This window comes from Rosa chinensis, chromosome 2 (genome assembly GCF_002994745.2).
Source record: "Rosa chinensis cultivar Old Blush chromosome 2, RchiOBHm-V2, whole genome shotgun sequence".
NCBI classification, from domain to species: domain Eukaryota; kingdom Viridiplantae; phylum Streptophyta; class Magnoliopsida; order Rosales; family Rosaceae; genus Rosa; species Rosa chinensis.
Genome location: NC_037089.1, coordinates 66,531,397 through 66,550,228, shown reverse-complemented (window position 1 = coordinate 66,550,228; position 18,832 = coordinate 66,531,397). Strand labels below are relative to the sequence as shown.

Here is an 18,832-nt window from a genome sequence, read left to right as displayed (position 1 = left end):
CTTGCTGGGATAAAATTCTCAAAGATAGCCAGTTCTTATAGTTCAAATCAAATGCCAAGTATGAATTCAAACATATCTGCAAACTAAAATAATTCCAACATTTCTGCAACAACATAAACTGAATTAGAGCTCATTCTCATTCCACTATATATCAACTCCATGCTAAGAGTTCTTGCACACTTTACAACTTCCAGATATCTAACACTGGATCTAAAAAGATGTGATTACAACTTCCATCTACCAAAGTGATCCCATTCTATATAGGTTACAAGAAAGCAATGACCAAGTACATCTCATGAAATTACTATCCTTCATAAGCATGGCCAGGAGACGAAATTGTACAGACATTTACCAAGTAAAACATATTAGCACTGCTCAAGTTTAATCTTCAGAGTGGATGAACCAAATAATGAATTAACAATTCCATCAGCAAAGTACTGAGGCATATGAATAATTTGGAACATCAAGAGCGTTTCCAAATGTGTAAATACCTGGTAGAGATCACCTATCCGAATGTGTAGGATCAAATCTCTTCAGTTTAGGGCCTTAAGAGTTGTCAAACATGTCAAATTGTTTCTGCTTGAATCATCCAACTGCTTTTTTAGATACATAGCATTAGTGTTGTAATATGAAATGCGAATATCTACTAATAGATAAAGCTCTTCAACATTATAAAATTCAGATGGTTTGTGAATGAAGTCCTGCAATTTAACTAGCAGATAATATGTGAGTATCTTTAAAGATAAACAATGGCTTAATAATAAGCATAGTCTCCTAAGATTGTGTTCTAACAGCTGCTCTGTACCTTGAATTAAGTGGCCAACTTCGAGAGCCTAAAACCTGTATGGTCCAAAAACATTGACATTACTAGGAAACAACAATTGGTAAGTAATACATAATGAAAGAAACTAGCTTTGTGATTACCGCTGCAACAGAAGGAATGTCCACAAAATCATGGTAGGAGTATCTTTTATCAGAGGGGCATATGAGGAGTGCTCTACTGCCAACAAAGAAATTATTCCTCCAAGTTATGAAGGTTAACAGAAACAGACAGGAGAAATCAATAGGCGTCCACAAATTAGAAAAGTAAAGATATGGATATCAAGATTTAGTTATTGCCTTAGAATTGATTTTGAGAAGCACATTGGTAAGGTAGTGATGATAAATCTTGGAAGGAAAAATGCATTTTGTGACAATCCTGAAAACACTTGGAGACTCTTTTTTTTTTTTTTTTTCCAAGGCCATGTAGAATATCACAAAGTGATTATATGATCATCAAAGTGATTATACGATCATAGCAAGGGATAGGTGGGATGCCACTATAAATAACAATACCGTACCATAAATAGAAGAATCTTTCCTCTCTGGTAAAACGCAAAGAATGAAGTCAGGTGGACTTGGAAGAGTTTTTTTTTCAAACATCTTTTCAACTCTTATATAGGGCTTTGTCTTCTAGACTGTGGTTCTTCCTCTAGCAGCGTAAAGGGGCGCTCAATAAGCTGCACAGAAGAAGTTAGAGTTCTTTAGTGGACTACCCTGAAACCTCAAAGACACAACCTTCAATGTAAATTAAAGAAATACTTGAGTGATAGCTCAACGTCAAGAAAAAACATCAATTTGTACTCAGCCTACCTTCACAACAACAGCTAAGAGAAAAAAAAATTGAGCAACAAAATAAGATTTCTTTTCAGTGCATACGAATCAGCCCATCAGCACCCAATAAAACACTAAAGCATTGAGTAGTTGTAAACCCATCAGCTATAATATAGAAATGAAAGCTCATGTGGCCTAAACCCTCTTCTTCTTATTAACCTTGAGCGAAACAACAAAAATGATGGGTAAAGAAATTGAGAGAGTATAATCCCTCTTCGAAAGTTTACAATTGGACCAGAAAATTGAGAACTTGAAAGAATTGAGATCCCTACCTGGATCATCACAAGGAGGAGTGCAATCCAAAATACCCAGTTAAAACTTGAAACCCTAGTGACCTCGCATTTGGGCTACTTTTCGTCGGATCTACTTAATAAACATTTAGAGGGGAGATCAGACAAGATATGAACCTTAAGAAAAAGAAGCGGCCATGCATGAGACAGGAGATCGGCTATCGCGCGCTCATCGCCCTCACCTTTGACGGAGGCATCCATGGCAGTGAGAGGGAGGAGATAATGAAAACTCAAATGAAAGAGAGATAAACAAAAAGAGGATGAAAACTATTATTATATTTGGATGTACCGGTTTGGCGACGGACATATTGTTTTATCTTTTTGTTTTTTTTGTTTTTAGCTAGCAAAATGGATGGATAATTGGATAATATCATAAACTGTGGGGCCGGCGCGTGATTTTCTCATGGCTTTGCCACGGACAACTGGTTTTCTCCCTACCATTGCTCATAATTTCATCTTTTGCGACGGAATTTGCTTTTTACTGTGGCTAATACATATACAGGGGTCAGCTAGACCTTAACCGTCGCAAATTTTGACCCTGTGTACAAATATAGGGACGGAGCATTAAATTTTCACTGTTGGGCTGTGGCCATAGGCCACATTTCTAGTAGTGCTATACAAAAGGGGACAATTTTCATGGCAAATTAATCTCTTTGAAACACAAATTCGACTCATAATTGAGAGGAGAAGATGGTATTGGGGGTTCAGTTTATGAGATTTCACTACACCAAAAATTGCATCAGACAACGGCAGAAAACCGATGTGGGATTTGGAGTCCCACCGTTGTAGAGTGAGCCGTTGTCTGATGAAAAATCAGACAACGGTGGAACACAGTTGTGTGATAAACATATAGACAACAGGTTTGTGTTATAACTGTTGTGTGATAGCTCGGCAGATGCGAAGCGCAGCTGTGCAGCAGTTGAGGCGCTGTCTTCAGACAACAGTGCCAGTTTTAAGCTGTTGTATGTTAAGCATATCAGACAACATTTTTTTATTTTGTCTGTTGTCTGATTGATCTTCAAACATCAGTTCTTGGACTATATCTGTTGTGTGATTAACTTTAGGACAACAGAGTTCAATTGGTTCTGTTGTGTTATTAACATTTAGGACAACAGAGTTTAATTAGTTCTGTTGTGTGATTAGCTTTTAAGACAACAGAGTTCAATTAATTCTGTTGTCTGAGTATAAATCAGAAGACACTGATTCATTACAAACCGATGTGTGATATATTGATTACAATGTTTTTTTCTCCCATTTTTGGCCATTCAGACAACAGGCAGTGATCATTATATCTAATCTGTTGTGTGATCATTTGAACATCCCATTCTGGAATTAGATTGTGCATTCATTTGGTCCATTTACGAAATGAACAGGAGTTCATCAAATACAAACATTGTAAACCATCAAATGAGTAATCTAAACACTTTAGGCTCCATGTAGAAGCTGATTGTATGCCTATCTTTGAATGCATCCTCACCACACAAGATTTATAGTTGTTGCCTATATATGTTCAAATAGTAAGAGATTTAAATCTATTAGTCAGCAGATGAATCTTTTGCCCTTTTGTTCCAAGGCCTCGCCTAGCAATTGGTAGGCGCACAATCTTCTTCTTTAAAGGTTCAGGTGTAATATCTACTTGAGCACGCAATGGAACAGGGGTGGGGGTGGCAATGCATGCTCTACCCCATTTCCATCTGCCCTATTTTCTCCATTTGTGTCGTTTTCTACATTTTCGCCATTCTCTCCATTTGATCCATTTGTTCCATTTCCATAGGGCTCAAATGAATCCATAACCTAAAAATGCACCAAAAGATATTAAAAGGTAAACATTAGTAGAAGATAATTTCATTAGGAAAAAAAGAGCATGAATGATTAAAATTTCATTTATAGTACAAAGGATAATTTGGAAAAAAAAAACTGAACTCTCCAAGTATAGCACCAGAATAGCTAAAAATGCACCGTGTTTATATGCATCTATGAAGACCATGAAAACCCCTTTCAATTCTAAAACAGTTATCCAGAAAATAATCAAAAGGGTTTGATTTCCAAGTCGAAAAAACAACTAAAACCATAAAAATTGCCAGAAATACCCAAAATCCTACAAACATACTCATAAGCATTCTAAGAGTAACAATAAGCTGCAAGCTTGAGACAGTTTCAGAAAACTGGTAACAAGAAAGAAAAATTCACCAACAACTTTTCTTTCAGTGATTTTAAGCACAACTTTCCAGATTTCAAGTAGACATGCAAAGCTACTATTTTGCATAGTTTCATGCTATTCGCAGTTCAAATGGATGGTCAAACAAGAATCTAAAGTGACTGAAATGCTGAATTCTGCAGAAATCCTGAAACACTGCAGTAACTTCAAAATAGCATAAGTATCTCATTTTAACTCATTTTTTCACGAAACCATGTTCAAAATGATCATTGAAGAGTCTCCTTTAAGATATCAAAAACTGAGAGTAAAACAAGAAGTGTAGGTATTTCAAAAATCAAGAAATGCCCCACTGGTTCAGCTTGGGTGTCAAATGCAGGAAGAGTCAGAATATCAAAACAGGCTTAGCCACTCGTATCAAATGCTTGTAGATACTTGAACCTAGAGACGATAAGCCAATATCGGTAATACTAGAAGAAAAATGCTCAGCAAATTAACAATTCCTAAAATCATGCAGAAAACAGAAATGACAGGCCCCTGGGATCACCTTCTTACAACATTAAACCCTAAAAAAAAAACATGGTTGAATTATATAAATTAGACGAAAAGAAAATATTATAGTAGAGGAAATAAATACCTAGGAGAAGAGAAAGGAACAAGTGTACAAAATATCTAGGAGAAGAGAAAGGAACAAACTCACAGCTCTATTAAATTATTCAAGACAGAAATGCTAGATGGAATAGGGCCTTGTAAACCACTAGCTTGAATCTCTCTATCAAACCATAATTCCGAGAACAGAGGTTAGAGCATAATATATATATATATATATATATATATTATTTTATTAATTTGGTTTTGGATATGTGAGATTCACTGGCAACACTCATGTGGGATTGTTTATACTAGCAATATTGTAGAGACTAGAGCCAACTTATCAGTTGGTACTTGCTTATTCAACTAGGCTACCAACACAGGAATAGCATTAATGTTCACTCTAGACCAACAAAAAATTTCAAAATACTAATTCACAAGATAGTCTCAGCAAAATGAAAGAGAGAAGAAAATAAAACTAACCAATCTTTCTAAGAACTGCGTCATCTAGTTCTTGAGGCTTATTAGTAGCACCTACAAGAATATAAAACAGTATTAGAGAGGCATGCTAAAATCTATTCAGGTTTTGGCATGATTAGAATGAAAATATAAAATGAAAAAAAAATATATGTATAACAGCCCTCAAAACTCATCTGAGAAATTAAGTCAGAAATTTATTCCGTGTCACCCTTTTATCCCCTGACTTATTTAATTCAACTAATTCTAGGAGATGAACAAAGTTTGTTTCTAAGATTTTATTAACAATCCAAGTGAACTTATTTTCCTTGATCAAAATCCCTAACAGACTACAATGATTAGAAATAAGAAAGGCATTATCTAACAAGTTGGCATTGTTGAAGCTAACCAGCCAACACTGACCATCGATTTCTAGCATGGCAACACTACTTATTTAAATTCACAAGCTTTGATTGAAGTGAGATATAAAGCTTACCAATCACAATTACTAGATCATTAGGATTAGATATCACTCCATCAAACTGTAAAGTCTGCACCTCTTATTTCCCCTACAAGCTCCAGAGAAAACTACATATCAGGCACCTCAAGTGTTCTATAATAAGGTGGTTTCTTGGCCAAGATCTTGTCCCCAGAATAAAACCTTTTCATTTGCAGTCAAACAAAAACAAACAAGCATGTTACAAAGCTGAAATGATAAATAGACTCAACAAGGAATCCAAGTTAGAGCATCTACGACAGTCCTAAATTTCAAGGATTAACATCTCCTTGTGCCGCAGAAAATACCAACAAATTAATTTGTTTTTACATCGGACCACCATCAAGCACTTATGTATTTTATAAAATTTGTAGTAGCACCATGCAATAAGCCAACATAATCAACACCAAAGTAAACTATACATTTATTTACTAGACCAGAAACAACCCTTACGTCAATCAGCAGCAATACATAACTAGTATGGGTTACCACAATGTCACACAGCCACGGTTCCTTCAATCAGTCATAATGCCTAACTAGCAATGTTCCCAAAAGGCTTTGGTTAAAGTGAGATATATATAAAGCTTACCAATTCACAATTACTCGATCATTAGGATTAGATGTCACTCCATCAAACTGAATTAGAAACTTTGACTTCAATCTTCTGATTGCATCATTTTCGTTTACATGCCTTGTTGACATGATACTATCAATCTGTCAACAAACAAACAACAGAGACCATTAAATTGCTGTTTTACTAAGAAACTGCGACACACCTTCCATTTTGAGAATTGAGATTTCTCACTGTCAATATAAAAATTAAAGGCCAACAAAATGAACACCAAAGTAAACAGCATCACCCAGATTAGAAAACCAAATTCAATTGAAGAGCGGACCTTTTTGGAGTGGTGGATGATATGAGATGTGTAAGACCTATGGGTAAGTGAGGACGCATAACTCGGCGGTGTGCTGGCGGCACTGGAACTCTTCAATGGCATCGCAGAGGTGTCTAGGGGAGACGGCGAGGTTAGAGGTTTGGGGAGAGACGACGGCGGTGACATTGCGAAGAGGATGAGAGGGTTAGGCTTGGAATCTGCGGAAGAGTGGATTGAAAAAAAAAAAAAAAAACCTCTAAGATCTAATCCACACAAATCGAGCCACTTGCTTACCATCTAGTTCTGATTTGGATAGAAAAGAAAGCCACCGCTAGTGAACGCTTTTAGAGTTTAACCGGGTGAATTGAGTTGTCCTGTTTCAATGGTCTTCTTCAATTCCTGCCCTGTTTCATAAACATAAGACATCAAGAAAAGACAATAAATAGTTATGAGGGTGGAATATGTCGGGGAATATATCGATGAGATTCGTAAAACAGAAATTAGATTACTAAGGCTTATCAAACCAAGAGATTTGACGAAATTGAAAAAGAACAAAAATTGCCAATTATCGCTAGGAAGAACATGAAAAAGAATCATACCCAGAAATAAGCAGTGGGAGTTCTTGAAATTGTGCAATCTCGCAGAGAGTTCACCTGGAACTAGCAATGGATATCGGGTATTCTTTTACAAAACCCTAGATTCACCGCTATTCTTGAGCAATCTTCTGCAAACCATCTTCCACCCCCCGTTCTCGCCTTTTCGGGAGCCTTAATAATCAGCTCTTTTTTCTGGCAACTCGCCCAAATCTTGCCATCGGAGGATGACCAGCGGCGCTGCTTGTTCTTCATCAAGTTCCTGGCCCATGGCTGTGCGGTGTAAATCCGGCTAATTGTGGAGACGAGAGTTAGGTCAATGAAATTTGGGTTTCAGATTGAGGGTTCGACCAATAGAGATTTGGTTGATTTCGGGGAATCTAAGATTGGGGTTTCCCTATTTGGGATTTCAGAATGAAAGAGAGAGGAAGACTATGATTTCTGGGTAAAGAAGAGAGTTGGATGAAGAAGTGAGCGAGAGAAGACTAAGAGTGAGATAGGGAGAGGAGCAATCTGGAGAGAGAGAGAGAGAGAGTAGAACGTGAGAGTTCAACGATGAGGAGGACAGAGATTTTGCGAGAGAGATGGAGAATTGTGCGTGTTGGGCGTCCTGAGAGAAGAGATCGAGAGGTTATGAAAAATAGCCAAGCAACTTTGTTTAAATGTGCCCTCAGTTGTCTAAGGCATTAAGCAATAGTTTTTTTTTTTTTTTAAGTTACTCAGACAACGTATAGATACATTTACGTTGTCTGAATTGCTACATAGTTGAGGGAACAAAGGATGAAAATTTCCCGCTTGTGCAATTAAAATGCCAATTTTGGCGCTCACGTTAGGCATTTCTGATTCACACAACAGAAATAGTTCATTATGTTGTAGGAAGTTGCAAGCATGACAAACCATTGAAGCCAAATTTGCTTGTTTTGAGGGGGAATGAATGTCATTTTGGAGACTTCTCCAAATTCTGCCACTTACTTGCACAACGGCACATTAAAAACCATTGTATGATGATTTGCAAGTATACTCCTACAACACAAATAACTAAACTGTTGTACAATTTGGAGCCAAATTTGAGTCCATCTAGGAGGGAAATCTGCCGCAAATTTTTTTTTGATTCACACAACAGATTATTCTTGTAACCGTTGTGCAATGACTTTCTAAAAAAAAACTTCAGAATTTTAACCACCTTATACAACGTAAGTTTACTAAACATGTTGTGTGATTAACTTTTCTTCATCACACAACACTTTTTTTTTTCCGTTGTGCAAAAAGTGTTGTGCGTTAACGTTTTTGGTGTAGTGTTTCTTTCAAGAAGGATTGTGACTAAGGATCCGAGTCTTATTGATTGAGGGAAGGTGTGAATCCTCTCATCTTTGAACAGCAAATGGGTAACCATTCTCGCCTCGTATGAACCAAAAGCAGGAAAACTAAGAGTCAGCAGCATAAAAACAAAGAACGATAATTTCTTTTCTCTGGAATGTTGCTCCGCGAGCAAGGAGAGAGAGAACCCAATACAAGCATGCTGCTAACCCAGAAAAAGTAGAAGATCTGGGATCAGAAAAGGTATATTAAAGTTTCAATCAGTTGACGCAATCCAATTCCCGAGGATAGAATAGGTCTCTTCTCATGATGTATTACCACTCCAATTCCTATTATCACTGTCAATCTGTCATCCACACCTTTGTTCTACTCTGATGCATTTAACAGGTGAAGACCCAATTGGGTTTGGTAAGGGAAGAATACCTTGATCAAAGATCGACCTCGTAGGATTTTGAGTTTTGAGTTGAAAGAATTGATTGCAATTCGGACCCTAATCTTTAATTATCCAAAGATAAAAATCTATCTAATATTGGGCCTATCGATTTAGATGAGAATCATGAATCATGAGATATAAGGAAGAAACAAGAATTCACAATTGATAGGAAGATGATTAAGAGAGCTAGAAGGAGAAACGAAGAGAGGAGGAAGGCAAGGACAGAAGGAGGAGGTCGAGGAGCTCTGCGACTCATAGCTAAAAGTGTAAGGGGGTAATTTTGTAAAATCAATATCCAGGGAGTGTGGTTTGTAAAAGTTGGAGTGCATATTTCACTACCCTTTCTATAAGCTGCATAATGTAGCATGTAGTTCTTCATGAAGACTCCAGTGATTTCCTGCCATATTAATTCAGTGTATAATGGTTAATTAGAAAACACACTACTACAAAAATTGAATCAGACGACGGCTAAAAACCGTCGTCTGATACGGAGGCAAAGCGTCGTCTATCGAGGCGCCGTCTGATGAAGATCGATTGTAGGGAACCGTCGTGTGAAGGGCTCGGCAGCATGGCGCGCAGCATGTCGGCAGCCTGTCGACAGCATTAGCTGTTGCGTGACTATTCTTCAGACGACGGGCGACTTTAGAAACTGTTGTGTGAAGGCAATTCAGAGGACAGGCGACTTTAGAAACTGTTGTGTGAAGGCAATTCATAGATCGCTTTATTTTATGCCCGTTGTGTGACTTTCATTCAGACGACAGTTTTTCAAAGTATCCATTATCTATTTTACATTCAGACGACAGTTTTTATTTTTGGGTCATTGTGACTATTGTGCACATACGATAGTTTCTTTGCGGTTATTGTTGTCCTAATAGAATGATTCAATGCATAATATTTGTTGGATGTGGAATCAAAAAAGACCAAATTAACTGATCAATATATATATATAGAAGAAATTGTTATAATTCACATCATGCACCAAAATGGATTGTGCAAAGTTAATCTTTTATCCCCAAAAGGAGTACATCTAATAGTACTCTCCTAGCAAAATACATCCAGAAATTTACTTGTGTCTAGCTTTGCTGCTCTCATGGCCTCATTTGAGTCTAGCTTTGGAAGTTTCCAAGCACCAACTCTGTAGGATTGCAAGTAATACCCTGATCCTCTGAGATATCCATAACCCAATGTCTTTAAGTTGCTTGTTTCTTAAAGCATCTTCCTGGTTCATGGATTACAAGCTCTCTAAAAGAAGATCATGTCCTGCTCCCTCAGCAATCATAATAACCATATGTTCATTTTCTGAGTCGTTTTTCAATGAACTCAAAAAGTCCACCTCGTCCTTTTAAGAAAGAAAGAAAGGGGGAATCTGGAATCAAACAATAGTCCACATCGCGACTACTGGCAAGTGTAGCATACATAGCTATGAAACCTGCAACATGAATATATAGGTGCTATGTACAACTGCAAGCAGTCAACAACAAAATCAGCATGATACAACCAAATTCATTTAGCATCTAATGTTGTACAAAAATATATTGACGAAGCTGCATACGTACTCTAGTTCATAATCCACAAGTTAACGACATATGAGGTTGATATGATTGTCAATTCAATGACATTAAAGCAGCAACCGTATATTTACTAGAAATTATACCCGCGCTTTGCTGCGGAATTGTGTTTGTAAATAAATGATAATGATAAAATACAAAAGGAAAATTATTGCATTCTATTGAAACAGTGAAAGATTTTTTTTTTATACAAAAACGTTAACCTAACAAAAGTGTATTACAAAAATAGGTTAACAAAGTTGTCACTGAAGTTGGTTTAGAAATGCTAGTTGGACAACAGGTTTAGCAGCTTCAGTTGTAACTTTCCAAAAGGTTTTGTTCTGAGCCAGCGTAGCAAAAGTTGTTGCTGGAGCAGGTGTAAAAAAGTGGCTGCTCCAATTGTGGTTGACAAAATGTTGGAGTTGATCCAAACTATTAGTTACCTGCAAAAGGAACAGCATGTCTAAGATATAGCACTAAGCAAGAGAAAAGTGGTAATGGTAGGTTCAAAAAATGCTTGGGTCGGTTTAAAGATCATATTATCAATTTTACCAGCAGTCATTGCAGCTGCACAAAATGCTGGAGCTGGAATTGCTATCTCATTGATGAGTATAGATTTCATTGTTGCTTAAAGCTATAAAGAAGATATAGGATATGTTAGTATTTTCAAATTTATGCTGAATAGAGATATATGTGGAGAGAATTAAGTGAACTGATCCAATTTCAATCAGACTTCTATGCAGAGGAAAGTAGAAGTTATATGGTGATTAGCAAACACTAAAAACAATAGCTAAAAAAAATAATGATAATACAGCAACAACCAAATTCTCACAACTTTGTTTTAGAAGGGGAAAATGATTTCAACATACAGTTACCACTTCTTAGATACTGTCTAAGAAGGTATTATTAAATCATTACCTAGCTTGCTAGAATTTGAGACCAAGGGAAAAAGAAAACAACATATTTATGAACCTCCATTCCCATCCCTAGCCCTACCTCTCTAAAATGAATGATGTAGAAGAAGAGAAAAAGCTGGCCTTGAATTGTTAAATTTTGACACACAGAGAAATAGCAGATTATCTATCAAGTAAATAGCATACTGCATTCTTGTGTTATAAATTACATCCGTACTCATTCCTGACACACAACATGAAAAATTTGTAACGTAATGATAAATTTTCAGAATTTTTTCATAATGAAAATATCAAACAGTACAGAAAGTCAAAACAATATGTGTTTATGATTGATATAGTTACTTTAAAACATCAGTAGTTTCATTTTCTATGGATACTATTCAGATTCATATACATTTTTATTACAGGAAAATCGAGAATGAGGTTGGTACCATTTGGTTTAACACGGTTATGGTAATTATATCAGAGATAAACAGTAATGCCATCGAATGTATCGACTTTATTAAAAGCACCCAGGTTTATGAACCAATCCCAAAATTCAATGCAACCGATCACAATTCAGCTTCAAACAAAGTAACCGAGATCCCAAAATTTGAAAAACCCACATTCCCAAATACAATAACAGAGAGGTATTGAGAGCTAAGTACCTGTAGAGATAGCACAAACTGGAAGTGGTGGTTTGTTAAGCTCACCAAGACAAAGCTTTCTGTGCTGTGGGCTCTTTCTCTCCTGTTTTCCTTCAGGGTACCATTGCAGACTGTACGCATTTATATATTTATATTAATAGCAAGTCATGAACAATTGGATCAAGAACTGATCATGAATACTTTTACAGGCTACAGGTTTACAAAACATTATGATCAGAACATATAAACAATCACTGAAAATTGACAGTCCTTCCTTGCTTCCTTAATACAAAGGTGGGTAAACTGGAAACTAATATATTGACCTGGCCTCCCAATAAGTATCTGAACTTTGTTCTCATTCTCAATAAAAAGGTTGATGCCTACCTTCTCAAGGTATAATGGATCATCCCTTTGCATGTGGGACTGGTATGATATGTATAATAAAAGCTGGGAAGCTTTAAGGCTTTCCGACTACTTTTAGGAATCTAGTTCTATGCAATTAATCCTTAAATTATATATGATATGTATAACTTCCAGTCTTCCACCCCTATTTTACTGCTTGAAAAAAGAAAAAGAAAAAAACAAACGGAAAAATAGTACTATAACATGATGGGGTTAATTTGACGCGTGATGCATATGATTTCCAGATTGAATTATTAAAAGCAGGACTGAGATTTAAGGAGATTATCATATTTAGGTAGCAGATGCATAACAGCAGACTTTAAGATCATAACTATTAATAACAGCAGACTTTAAGATCATAGTTACGTTAGGATTGAAGAACAGCAGACTTGATGAAGCGTTGTCCAGTGGCATTTCACTCTCTTCATAAAAATTCTGGTTGCAGTTCTACATGTATGCGATCAACTCAACTATAACAATCCAAAACTCTCTGTTTCACTCTCTCTATACTACTCACTTCCTCTGCCTCCCACCATCTTAAACAGATATGGGGTTCCTCTACTTCATCCGCACCTTCATATTTTTCAGTACTCTATTTCCTAACCTTCTTCTCTTTCCTCACACTCAGTACTCTATGCACCAGTGCCAGGCAGTCTTTCACCTGCTCTTCCACTACAAAAAAACTTTATGACTACCAATCCCGAGGGGCTAGAGGAACCCCAACTCACCGGACTCTGGCTTTGGACTTGAGTTTAATATACACAACTATTAAACAAAACCGAGTTTAATATAGACAACCCTAAAGAATCAATTAGATTTCAATCGATTAGTAAAAAATAAAAAAGCAAAAATAAGATACCTTAAACCACTAACCCAAATTCGTCTTCCTCTCCACCAGAACAAAACCGAATAACCCACCCCCTCTACACGAACTGAGAAATGCTCTCACCATTTTTCAAACTATAACCCACCGATCACAAAACTGTTTGCATGAAAAGCAGGATCATAATCAGGGAAGATGATAAGCAAAAAAGACGGAACCAAATCCAAATTCACAAATCAAAGGCAGGCAATCGAAAACAAACGCAGAACAAAGAACCCACTCTCTCAATCTTGGTTACACGACTGTAGAGATAGAAGAATTCAACGCCGAGCAGATGATGACTGCAAAAGTAGAAGACACGGAAGAATCAGTAGTGGCACAATCGGGATCAACGATTTGGGTATTTGGGTGTTTTCCTTTGTCTCAGAGTTGCTGTCTCTCTCTCTCTCGATCAGTCTCTCTCGAAGCCTCCATCGCCCTTATTCGTAAAACAATGGCAAGACTGTAGTTGAGGCAAGTAGCGAGGGCAAAACCGTCACTTCATTTTGGGCCAAGATGAACAGTGTACAGTACCAACCGAGCTTTAGTATATTAAGAATAACTAAAGATGTACATGCCACAACAGCTAACATCAAAGTTGCTAACACATTCTTATAGGTAAATTTAACTTTAGTTCATCCAACCTTTTAAACTCAAAGTTGCTAACACATTCTTATACGGTAACATTCTCCACAAATTAGTGAACATCAACAACTAACATCAATCAATAACTTAATAATCAAACAACTCCACATAAAACTAAAAAAGTCCAACAGTGGACCTCGCACATGTAATGCAAACAATAGTCAATTAAAGATATAGTTAAAACCCGGTTCAACAATTTGTTATATTGAAAATAAATAAATAAATAAACCTTTAAATTGTAGCATATGAAAAGCAATTATTTTGCAAATGTTCAGAAAATTACAGAAAATTAGGGTACACCAAGCTAAGCATATAGGTATGTAGGAGACTTGTAGAAAGTTATTAGTTAGAGGAATACATAGATACATATAATATTTCATGACCAGCCCATGGCTATATTTAAAACCGTTTTAGATTCAATGTTTAAGATAAGCATTCATTTTCTACTATGGAAACAGAGTACATACCAGTTTGAATTATTCAATCCCTATACAATATACATATCTCATTTAAACCTTCACTCTCAGCTGATTGAGCAGCTTCAAATTTCTAGAAATACACACACACACACACACACACTATGTACTATTAGCTATATTGTTATATCTATGTCTTGGTTTTCAAGTCCATGGTCAATTTGTCCTAAAGCTGTTTTGTGGATTAATAGGTGTTTTATAGATCATAATTTGAACCATGTGGCCTAGCTAATTGCCTGATGGAGTGGTTATGTAATCCTAATATAAATCCTACTACAATAGGGTTGATCTGTCATCTCTAGATTGACTCATATACATATATATATATATATTGACAACAAAAAATCAGAAATATATAGTTAAATCATTGTTCAGGAAAGTCTGCATATAGACTAAAATAACAAAGCAAATAAAAACAGAAGTATCACAACTCTGGTGCAAAGCAGTAGTCTCTGGTAGGGATCACCAGATGGCTAATGCCATTGGACTGCAAAATTTAAGCAAAAAGTTGAAAATAAGGAGGTGCCAAATAAAACGCCAGCAAGCATACCGTATGGAGTGTATGTGAAACTAACCTGATAAAGAGATGTTGGAATCAGTCTCATATGGCTCATTAAGTGTGATGACTCCACGAACTCCGACCTCCTTTAAGTGAGGCACCTAACAATACAAAAAGAAAACAGAATTGTTAGAATTTAAACAAAATCTAGATAGTCCAACATTTCACACACATAAAGACCGACATAAAATTAAACTAAATAAGATGTTGCAGGTCTAATACAAAAGAACAGCAGTTTAATCAACAGAACACCTCATCAGTCACATAACACACTCAGCATGCAAAAGCCACATACATTTCATACCCAAAAAATTCGGTTTATTCACAAGTAGCACATCTCCATTACATGTCCAATTGACTAATAAGCAAAATATTTTCACAATAACATCAGCTAACCCATGTATAAAGCTCCCATATTTACAAAGCAATTCACAATTGCAGAAAAAGCATTAGAGAAATAAATTCACATTCGATCAAAATTCAAATCAACGATACACAAAAAACTATGAGAAAGAGCATATTGTACCTCACCACTTAGCTTGAAGCTTATTCCTGATGACATTGTAAAGCAGAGTCGGGTAAAATAGCGCACGAGTCCCCGCGCCGATCAAGACCCGTTTCCCATCCGAACCCACGATGCCCCTGCCATCACTTCCATGCCCTGAATCCACTTCCTCTCAACCTTCCCCACCTCTCAATTCGGAACTCTTTTTTCCCCTTGGCAGTTTTGTTCCCAATCGCAACCCTGAAATTGGAGCCACGTGGATACCCTCCCCAGAAACGCTTCCGGAAACATAACCCGCTGCGATCCATACCCGCTGCTTCAGCCAACAATCTCTCAGCCTTATCTGTACATACAATATAAAAATCAAAACCACCAAACAACAAACAATGCTAAATCAAAACTGGGTTGTGAAAACCATATCTCAAATCCTCATCCACCAACAGACTCAGAATTTCATAACTAAACAAGAACCACATTTTAGAAATGATCGATCGCAATTTTGGCTCATGATATTTCTACTGATTCATACTAATTAGTTGAAACCAGAAAAAAAAAAAAAAAAAAAAAGTAAAGGAAGTAGTCGAATCCTGATCTAAGATCTCAACCTCCATAGCCAGATACACTGGTGAAAACTAAAGAAACTGAAGGAATCAGAGGAAATCGAACCGGAATAGGAGATCGAGATCAAGGTTCTAGGCCGTGCACCTCAACCAAGTGGTGGCTTTGGCGGTGGACTACTCCGGCTCCTTGAGTTGCCCCACTGAGACACGTAAGCGAGAGAGATTCTCTATTTGGTCGATGTACTCGTTGTCGCTGTAGTAGAGGTTGTCGGGCATGCCCTCAGATCGACGGAGAAGATGATGACCGCTTGGATTATGGTGATGGCCTTGAGGGGCTGGTATCGAAGATGGCGAGGGAGAACATTCTCTTCCATGATGCCTTCCACTTCAACAATTTCCTGTTGCGATTGAAAACTGAAACCCTAGAAAATTGGGGATTTCGAATTCAGCAAAGAGTAATAGGCGAGTGAGGCGCGAGCGAAGAGTGAGGGTTTGGGAGAGTGAGGTTTTAGCTTTAGGTTTTGTCGACAGAGTGAGGAGCTGTCGAGAGTGAGGGTTCCGGTTTTGGGTCTGTGTCGAGGGAAAGTGAAGCGCCGTTGGTTTTGGTTTTGGTTTTGGGTCTGTCTTGTTATTTTTGTTATTTTTTTCGCTCAAGTGCTGGAATTTCAAGTCTGGCCTGTCAATTTGGACAAGGACTCACACAGATATGGTGGCTTATGCGCCCAGTGGATTTGTTTAAATTGGTGGGAAACTTGCTGCTTAATTTTTTTAGGGTCATACGACGGTTTTGTCTTTAAACGTCCTCTGAATTAGTTCATAATTTCATATCAGACAACGGATTTTATAAAAATGACGTCCAAAAAAATAAAAATCAATCAGATGACGGAAAACTATGATGCGTCGTCTGAGAGGTGTCGTCTGATTCAATTTTTGTAGTAGTGACACAGCCTGCAGAGTACTACATAAAACATAAAACATAGGATAATATACTATTTGCACATATCTTCCTCACTACATGGATGCAAGTTTTGTTATGTAAAGATAGATAGATACCTGCTGGGGAAAATCACTATTTTCCAGTTCAGAATTGATTATAAACTTTGCTGCACGATGAAGAGGTGTTGGGTCTCTTTCTGCCTGTCCCGCATGAATGAAACCCATCATAGCCCAAGCAGTATGTACTAAATTGGATCGGTTTCCTTCTAGAGGAATGTATTTCTGTATCAACCAAGTGAGAGATATAAAATCAAGACGGATCAAGAACTCGAAGCTTGAATTAATTAATTAGTTACCTTTTGTGGACGTGAAAGATAGCTCTCTCCCCAACCGCCGTTCTCTCTCTGCGCCGTAAGTAGAAAACTAACCCCATTGCGCATGGCCTCACTAGTTCTGAAAGTCTTGCCAGCAGCTGCCGATCCTCCTAGCGCAAACCAGGTACCATATATGAAGCAAACTCCCCAATTTCCATACGTGTCCAAATGTTTATAAGAGTTTAGTTATTAGTCAAGTTCATCCTTTTTTTTTTTTTTTTCTGTACTAGGTGAAACTAACATATTTTCATAATCATAGATTGATTCCCTAGAATATAAACATACCATGAACCATCCGGCATTTGTATATTTTCAAGGTAGTGTACAGCATTGGTGATGGAATGTTCGATCTCTTTCTTCCTGTGGCCAGGGTTTAGCTTTTTAAACAGAACTAACGCCTGTATTGCAGATGAAGTGCACTCAACGTATTCATGCTCAATCACAATGTCCGCGAAGAATTCTGTCGGATTTAACAGCTGAGGAAATAAAAAGAGTAAGAATATGCCAACTCATTGGACAGATGATTCACATGGTCAACGTGTACGCATGATATCGGTTTGATAAAATTTTTACTTCTAATTAACCACTCTGCTGCCCCTGCTGGTTCCCAGGCTGATAAACCACCATTCTTGCTCTGCAATGGTACGTTAAGTGAAGCATTTTTTATATATGAGTACGGACATAAACTACCAACGAGCTAGAAGTAGTTAAAACAGCTAAAAGGTGATTAAAATCTTGAAACTAAAGCAGCTAGCTCTTGTAAGGTGAACGAATCATTAATAACTTTCTCTTGATCTGATTACTTCAGGCAAGTTATATCACCTGTAGCGAAAGTAGAACATTGACAGAATCGTACAAGCGCTCAGGTTCCATTTTTTCTCCAACTATCTCCAGTGGCATCATCGACAACAGAAGGCAACACTGTGGAGGTGATTATGGTGAGAAACGTGGAGTAATAAACTAACAAGCTATGTTGGATTAGAAAAACTGATGTGAAGCATTGGAGCAAAGTTTGTTACCTTTAAACCTTCTGCAGTGCAATCAGAAACTTGCCATCCATGATCTTGATCAGAGAAAGTCCATGATCCTTTAGAAATGTGGCGGTGCATGCTTTTGAAGTCACCAGATGTCCTTGACCTTAATTCAAAATTTGGTGCAAAGTCGATCATTAGCTAGTCTGAGCAATTAGTTGGACGAACAAAAGACATGACAGTGACTTGATTGGAGCTCAAAATAAACCTGAAATTTTTTTATGAAGTCATGTCCTCTAGCGAGTGTACGTTGGCCCAATTTCATCTGTGAGATTACTAGCAAGCAAAGCTTGAATGGCAAAACCAGTGTCCCACTGCTGACTGCCAAAACTCTGCACGTACCACAATATATAGTAAAATTAAATACTCAAAACCGAAAAAGATGAATAAAAAAAATCATATATATTGTATCTCGTTGTGTACTAACTTGCATCTTCATCCTATCTTCAGCAACCCATAAATAATCCGGGATCCTTGCAAGATGCTTCTTGAAATAGTCCCCATTTGGATCTTCAGCCCAACAAGGAAGCATACCT

At 37.2% G+C, this 18,832-nt stretch overlaps 1 protein-coding gene and 1 pseudogene across 15 annotated transcripts; both read right to left on the bottom strand.

The window, feature by feature from the left end:
* Positions 1-3,575: 3,575 nt before the first annotated feature.
* Positions 3,576-18,832, bottom strand: part of LOC112184800 — a 28,523-nt pseudogene continuing 13,266 nt past the window's right edge.
* Positions 9,842-16,636, bottom strand: LOC112188247. 15 transcript variants are annotated; one of them, XR_002931373.2, is made up of 8 exons: positions 16,062-16,636; positions 15,417-15,738; positions 14,907-14,991; positions 13,452-13,512; positions 13,208-13,330; positions 11,968-12,077; positions 10,959-11,040; positions 9,848-10,849 (listed from the first exon to the last, which is right to left on the bottom strand). XR_002931373.2 is itself a non-coding variant. In XM_040514270.1 (5 exons), the coding sequence occupies exons 2-5, from the start codon at positions 15,450-15,452 to the stop codon at positions 10,670-10,672; spliced, it is 411 nt and encodes a 136-aa protein (XP_040370204.1). In that variant the 5' UTR covers positions 15,453-15,738; positions 16,101-16,636; the 3' UTR covers positions 9,842-10,669. The 15 variants fall into 15 exon arrangements, 2 of the variants coding, with proteins under 2 accessions (XP_040370204.1, XP_040370203.1); XR_005806238.1 differs by having other exon boundaries at positions 9,849-10,849; positions 13,452-13,709; XR_005806241.1 differs by having other exon boundaries at positions 9,844-10,849; positions 13,208-13,709; positions 15,422-15,738.